The sequence below is a fragment of the Oryzias latipes genome, chromosome 8 (genome assembly GCF_002234675.1).
Source record: "Oryzias latipes chromosome 8, ASM223467v1".
In the NCBI taxonomy this organism is placed as follows: Eukaryota; Metazoa; Chordata; class Actinopteri; order Beloniformes; family Adrianichthyidae; genus Oryzias; species Oryzias latipes.
The window spans coordinates 18,463,045-18,470,285 of NC_019866.2; the positions used below are offsets into that span (position 1 = coordinate 18,463,045).

Here is a 7,241-nt window from a genome sequence, read left to right on the forward strand (position 1 = left end):
GTTCTCTGTCTTTCCAAATACTTGTGATAAATCAATTTTTATTTATTAAAACAATTCGTATTTCCATATTTGTGAAACTAATGCGGAAGAAACTGATTATAATACTCATCACGTTTCTCACACGGAAACATAATATAATATATATATATATATATATATATATATATATATATATATATATTTTTTTTTGGTTGTTCATATTTTCCTTTGTGAACAACCTCTTACCCCATAAATGTAAAAATGCTTAATATTGTAAATTATCAACCTATTATTTATGAAATTATAATTTTATAACCGTAAAAATTATTCTTTTACTCACAATTCTACAAGTTTATTCTCGTACAATAATAACTTTTTTTTCTCATTATTTTACAATTTTATTAGTTATATTTATTTATTTTTATAGTGGCCCTAATACTCTATCATAAGAGGATAAGGAGGTAAGCCGACTCATGATAACAATTTGTCTAATTATCTGTTTTGCTTTCATTACCCTGTAACTTTTCTTATAGGATTCATGATAGCAATAAATATAAAATAATATAAAATTAAACTGCTATAATAAGACACACTATCATTTGTTCATTTTTTAATTCAATTTTCAATTCCACAAGGACAACTCTTGATAAAAAAGAAGCAGAACTTGAGGTGTGTTTTTATCAGAATAGAAACAAAAAGTCTTATTAGTTTTACTTCCGATCAGCCAGCCTTTGGAGAAGAGCAATGACTGTGTCTTGCTTGGAGGAAAGCAGTTCCAAAGCTGTGGCTATTCTGCTCAGGGACTCCGACATCCGCACCTCCCGCCTCTCGCGCCGCTTCTCTCTGGCTTCATTCCTGCGCCGGGCCACCCGGTCCAGGTAGGCCTGCTCCTCCTGTTGCTGCATGACCTCTTGGAACAAGGTGATATTGCTTGAATCTTTGTTCCCTTTCTGGTTCTTCCCTTCACCTCCCGGATTGGCCGATGCAGACGAGGTGGGAACGGACGACGTAGATGTGAGTGGGAGGGACGGGAGCCCAAGCATGCTCTGACTGTGGGGGAGCGGCGTCGTATTCAAGCGAAAAGGAATGACGCCGGATGGGTATGTTGAGGATTTGCGACTTGTACAACCAGATGCGGTGAGTTCTATGCTGCTAGCTGAGCCAAGCGAAGGGGCAGTAGAGGTCGCTTCTGTGAAACAAGGCGGGGGAAGAAAAGGTGGAGCTGGTACGATGGCCGCTGGCTGAACACTGCTGGTAACTATGTCACCATTGAGGACAATAAGTGGCTTAAGATCTGGAGAATTGATCTGGCTGACCGTCGCTGCACACATAGAGGAGCTAGCAGCAGTGCTGGAGATGATCTGGCTTGTGATGGGTCCCATAGCAACAGACTCCACGCCAGCAGTTGTGGCAAAGTCACTGTTGGAGTGGATGATGGTCCCTGCCTGAGGAAGCTGTCCGGGCTTTGAGGCGAGCTTTGTTATGGGAGTGGGCAGACTTGAAACGTGGTTCCCACCTTTGTGTCTTTTGTTGGTGACAATCTGTGTGCCAATAGTGTCGGAGAGCGTGGCATCCATCAGCTGTGAGGAAAAAGAAAGTCACAGGTAAGTACCAGAAAATCTTCTAACCGTTTGGTTGGTATGCCTTCACCCAGCACCAATCCTTATGCCGTTGATGAAGTTTTCCTTATTATTCACATTGTCAAACAAATTTAATCGTAACCCTTGTGCTATCTTAGATGACCCCACCCTTACATTGACGTGTTCTAACTACCATGACAAATGTGGATAAAGGTGGAAAGATTTCATGTAATCCATAGACACCAGTGAGTTTCACAAATCATTGAAGAAAAAAGGTTTAGCGCACTGTCTAGTGGGTCTAGATGACCCAACTCCCAATGTTAAAGTGCCTAGAATAGCACAAGGGTTTAAAGTGTTTGTATGACAATAACGCAGATTATCACAAAGCTGGCATCAAATGTTTTGGTAAAGTCATAAATCTGGACGCCATGTCAACTGATTGATGACACCCGAATAGCCCACACATTCTTTTTGTTTGCACACATGACGAAAATCTTCCACCCTTCACGCAATCAATGTGAATTCGCTAATTCTGACGCAGAGAAAAAGCAGATTTTCATTTCGGCTGTGCACTCATGTGCGCTGCATTACTAACGTGCAAAATTGCTTTTCTCTGCAACAGAATCTGCTGGAGTTGCGCACGTGGTTGACAAGTTACGGCAGTCAAAAGGATGTAAACACTGAGTTAATAATCTTAGCAGGAACTAGGGGTGCAATGGATCATAGCTGATCCGTGATCTGTACAGATCAGGTCAGAACACATGCGTGCCACTGGACCCCCCCCCCCCCCCCCCCATCATTTAAATCATTCGTGTGGGAGTACTTTGCCTTACTATTCAATTCTACTGACAATGGTTTGCTGTGTTCACGTTAAACTTGATTCAGGTGTCACATTTGCAGCCACCAGATTTGTTCTGTCACGTCAAATTGACTGCTGGAAGTTTGTCCAAAAGTGCGTTCATAGATCGGACGCTCCTGCTGCGTGTGGGAGGAGCTACCATAAAAAAATATTTCTTGACCAGACCTCATTCTATACAAGGGCCAATACAAGGGCCAATGCCCTGAGCTGTCACGAGAAAGACGCTGCTTCGTCTGTCTCCAGTAAAAGGGAATTTTGGGGAAATATATACAGTAGAGACGAAAAGTTTATATATACACAAACCAATCAAAACAGCTAAATGGTTAGAAATTTGAGCTTTTATAAATGAACATGCTAGAAAGGCAATCTGCTAACCTGGAAAGATGTCAAAGGACCTCTAAATTCAGGTCCAGGGATCGGCACTAACATTTGTTTTCAGTAGGATTTTTTTTAAGTAAACAGACGCTAAAATGATTTAAAAAGTACACGACTCTATGAAGTTTTAATCCACCCGGACAAATAATCCCCATGTGGTTTTTACACCAAGTCAACCAAACATGGTCCCTACTCACATCAAAGAACTCCCACGACGTCTTAGCATGTCCTGTCTCACGGCTGCGGTCTTTAACCCTCTTGTAAGTGACGATGAGGTTGTTCCACTTGCGGCGGATTTTTTCAACGGGGAGAATGTGTCCCTTAGAGGCCATCTCCTCCTGGACGCTCTGAAAGAGCTGCGAGCGTTCACGGGTCTCGTAGAGGCCCCAGCGGCGGCCAACAGCCTCTATGAGGCACAAGACAGCTTTGGAGGAAAAGTCTGAGCCGGAGGAAAGCGTCTTTTCAGAAGCAGAGGGCATCATGGCAGCTGGAAGCAGAAATGGCATTATTGATTTGAACTGTTTTTATAAAACTGTTAATGGTTAATAACATTAAAGGTGCATTAAAAAAAAACTTGAAATTGTTACAGGTACCGTATTTTTCAGAGTATGTCTTTTTTTGTCTTTCAATAGTGTTGCCCAGGGTACAACAAACATGTGATTTCTTTTACAAATAAAAATCCTCATGTGTTCTTTATTTTCCCACTAACAATCACTAGAAGGCGCTGTGGGTCTGTGTCTCATTATTTGCTACTGACCACGGTGGAGTTGTTCCAAAGCGACACAAAGAATAAAGAATGCAATGGTTTAAAGTGATAAGGAGTTTAGTTGACTCTTTATGCTGTGGTTATCTAAACTGTTCACCTGATGTGCTAACATTTTAGACACTTATTCTGTGTTTCATTACCTAAATATTCAATCTATTAATATCTATTTCCATAATATGATTTGCCTTTCAAAATAAAACGTTCTTTCTTGCTCCACTATTGGTTAAATAAATTTCATCTGAGGGCAACTTATATATGATTTTTTTCTTCTTTATTATGTTTTTTTTTGGCGTCTGCGAAATAAACTCTGGAGTAACTTATAGTCAGAAAAATAGGGTATATCTGTGGAGTGATTTTTGTGCCATTATTCCAAGCGCAACACTTACTGTTTTAAGTGTAAAACTTTAAAAATGTTGTGTGCTCAAAACATTTTTTTGCACTTGAAACTCAAACATACATTAAATCAAAACAATTTTCCCTCAAAATTAATTCTCTCTCTCCTGCGCTCCAAACAGAGCAGGGTACCGCATTAAAAATGTGCCACAAAAGCCAGCCGGTGAAGGTACAAAAACTGTCACACTACGGTACTTGGACAAATTTCATGTTTTCTTTTGTAACCTAAAGTTCTTTTCCTTCATACTTTGTGTCTGACATTATTCTTTGTAGTGTTATAGAGAGATTTTGCCACAACCACTTTGTAAAAAGATCTGTGGCTGTTAGAATGAATCTACTGCTCCACACGAGCTAACCGTGTCTCTGAGCAGAGCAGCTGGAGTCTCGTAGCTTCATGAACGCAGGGAGGGGAGGGTGCTTTGTTATGGTGTGCGGTCCATAGAAGGGTTCGGACTGCAGTCCGTTCGGCTGCTCTGCGTGAGCAAACTTCCTGACTAATGAGACCCGTGTCTCCCAGGAGACTCCCAAGTATTAACCTAATCCTGATGTTATGCCAGTTTAAGTTCATCCGTGGCTAAATGTTGTTAGCAAGTATTAACCTAATCCTAACCCATCTTCCGGGTCGGTTCTGCCTAGAATAAAGCACTGGCCGCACAGATTAAAAAAAACTATCAGGATATTGTTTTAATTGCATATATATTTCAGTTTCTGTAGATAAAATTGGTTTGTTTGCACCTGTTTTTGAGTTTCAAGTACAAAATAATGTTTTAACTCTTGTGCTATCTTAGGGTGTCCAGATGACCCCACTCTTACATTGACATGTTATCCCTACCATGACAAAGGTGGATAAAGGTGGAGAGGATTTCATGTAATCCAAGGACACCAGTGAATCAAGAATCACTAAAAAAAGGTCTAGCGCACTGTCTTGTAGGGTCCAGAAGACCCCACTCCTAAATTGACGTGCCTTGGATAGCACAAGGGTTAAGCAAACAAAGTTTTATGCTTAAAACAGTTGGTGTTATGGTTGGAATATTGGTCGGAGACCCTTGTTAAGGTTCCTTACTGGCTTTTTTCTCATCAGAGAAACTTTCCAAATATGTTTTTTTGTTCGTTTTTCATTAACTTTGGGCTTTGGATTCCTAAGTTCATATACTTAGGAATACGAACAGCTATTTAAAGTCACATGACGCATCAAGACAGACGGGTGTGGTGAACACCGGTAGTTTTCCCAAATAAAACTTCAGTATCAGAAAATAAACAAAACGGGAATGATCAAAGGTAATGTTTGTATTTTGTTCTTTCAGCGGCCCCGTACCAAATGACCCACGCGTCAGTACCGGTCCGCAGCCCGGGGTATGGGGACCACTGCTTAAGACCACAAATGTTTACTTAAAGAAATCGTTCCTTAAAAGATTTTGGAAAATTCATGCCTGCGAGTATATAAAGCTGTTCATTTAGTTTGCAATGTATGGTTAGCTCAACCAAGCGTTAGTATTAGCCGTCCTATGGGAAATTCCATTATACGTTATCATCAAGCTAGCAGACTTTCACTTTACTGCTGTTACCGGAAAAGAAAAAGCATAAAAGATCAACTCTACTTTTATGGATCAATTATTGATGTATTAAGCTTGGATTAATTGAGATCGATTAATCGATTTTATCAACCCAACCCTAGTAAAAGTGTTCCCTGTGGCCTTTTAACCATGATTATGGCGTTTTTAGCCTAAATCTCTTGCTATACAGCCCCACACAATCCCATCTAACATTACTGGTGCAACAAAAATGCATATCGCAGCCATCCAGCTGCCATCAGGGACTGTAAAGCATGTTGGACCTTATATGATAGAGTCATAACCACACAAAAATTCAGAAAAAGGGGTTAAAAACCTTCACAAAACTTTATTTTGGGTTCAGTAGAATTATGAACCATTTTAATCTTAGACAAACCACGGGTTAAATTTGGCAGGTGTTTATTATTTTATCATTATTTAATTTATTTCTTTATCTTTTTTTTAAAGAAAAAATAGATGTAAAAGCCCAAAATAAAATTCATGCCGTCAGGTTTAAAAATTCCCACTTTCCATTGTACGGCATCAGAAATTTGCTTTATGTTTGTTAAGTTCCACGCGTGGTTGTGGACTTACTTGGAGAGATCTTCAGGTATGTTTTTCCATCGGCAGATGTGGTGAAGAAGCGATCCGTGTTCGCTGGATCTGTGCAGAAAAACAGCAGATTGACACAGAAAATCATCAGCGCTGTATCACAGCACAGCTGGAGCAGATGTGACTGCGGGATCAGGGGAGCTGCGCTTACACAGCAGCAGGGGGGTTGGTGTAGCGGCGGCCTGCAGCTCCGCCTCAGCCAGCTCCTCTGCAGTCTGTTCCACCCCTCCTCCTCTGCATGCGGCATCTCCACAGGACGCAGGCGGCTCCTGGCTGCCCACAACCGGCGCAGATGGGTTTTCATCCATGTCTTCCGTCTTCACGTGCATGGCTGCGACGTCGCCTCCCCGCAAATTTCCCTCCATGGCTGACAGGGAAGACGAATAGACGAAAGCAGCACGCGGCGAAATACAGGCGACGGGTTCTTTTGTCTGCGCAGGCGTCGAATTGGGGGAAAGTTTAGAGCTCGCACTTCATTAACGCTGATTTCAGCCGGAAGTTAAGGTGCGGATGCGACGACCCCCGCGCGGCTGCATGTTGAACTCAGACAGAAGCCGCTCGGGAGATTATTTTTTTTAAATTGTCGCTGAGACAAATGGCTGCGTGGGACCGCAACGGCCAAGCTGACGGATGCGCAGAGCGGCTGCGCAGCTCTCAGCTCAGATTTGCTGCTGGGAACCGTTACAGTGACGTCACCCGAAGAAAAGGATACACGATTCGGCTTCATAATAAAACCGATTTTTTTGTTTCAGGAAAAAACAAAAACTATTACATGATTCTAAGACAGATGTATTTAAAAGACAAAATAAATGATAATAAATTATTTTGCCAACCAATAAACTTCACAGTGCTTAATAAACAGACATGAAATTTCAAAATAAAAGACTTGAAATATCTACTTCAAATATGTAAACATACTCACATATTTCAAAGGCAATAGAGATGGAAAAGATGTCCTCATCCTAAAAAAATACTGAAAGCAAATTGATAACATACATTATAAAGATGAGTTAAATGACATAACTAAACCAGTGTTAGATAGATAGATAGATAGATAGATAGATAGATAGATAGATAGATAGATAGATAGATAGATAGATAGATAGATAGATAGATAGATAGATAGA

General features: G+C 40.9%; 1 protein-coding gene across 1 annotated transcript; it reads right to left on the bottom strand.

Annotated features, from left to right (window-relative positions):
* Positions 1 to 576: 576 nt before the first annotated feature.
* On the bottom strand, positions 577 to 6,981 carry LOC110015508. Its single transcript, XM_023957720.1, has 4 exons — positions 6,266 to 6,981; positions 6,097 to 6,165; positions 2,991 to 3,280; positions 577 to 1,559 (listed from the first exon to the last, which is right to left on the bottom strand). The coding sequence occupies exons 1-4, from the start codon at positions 6,477 to 6,479 to the stop codon at positions 690 to 692; spliced, it is 1,443 nt and encodes a 480-aa protein (XP_023813488.1). The 5' UTR covers positions 6,480 to 6,981; the 3' UTR covers positions 577 to 689.
* Positions 6,982 to 7,241: the final 260 nt, after the last annotated feature.

Excerpts from the sequence above, each read along its gene's own strand:
- LOC110015508 (XM_023957720.1), bottom strand. The coding sequence starts at position 6,479 with ATGGAGGGAAATTTGCGGGGAGGCGACGTCGCAGCCATGCACGTGAAG. Across the intron at positions 3,281-6,096 it reads ATACCTGAAGATCTCTCCAA|CTGCCATGATGCCCTCTGCT; the intron begins GTAAGTCCACAA and ends TTCTGCTTCCAG. Across the intron at positions 1,560-2,990 it reads CGTCGTGGGAGTTCTTTGAT|CTGATGGATGCCACGCTCTC; the intron begins GTGAGTAGGGAC and ends TTTTCCTCACAG.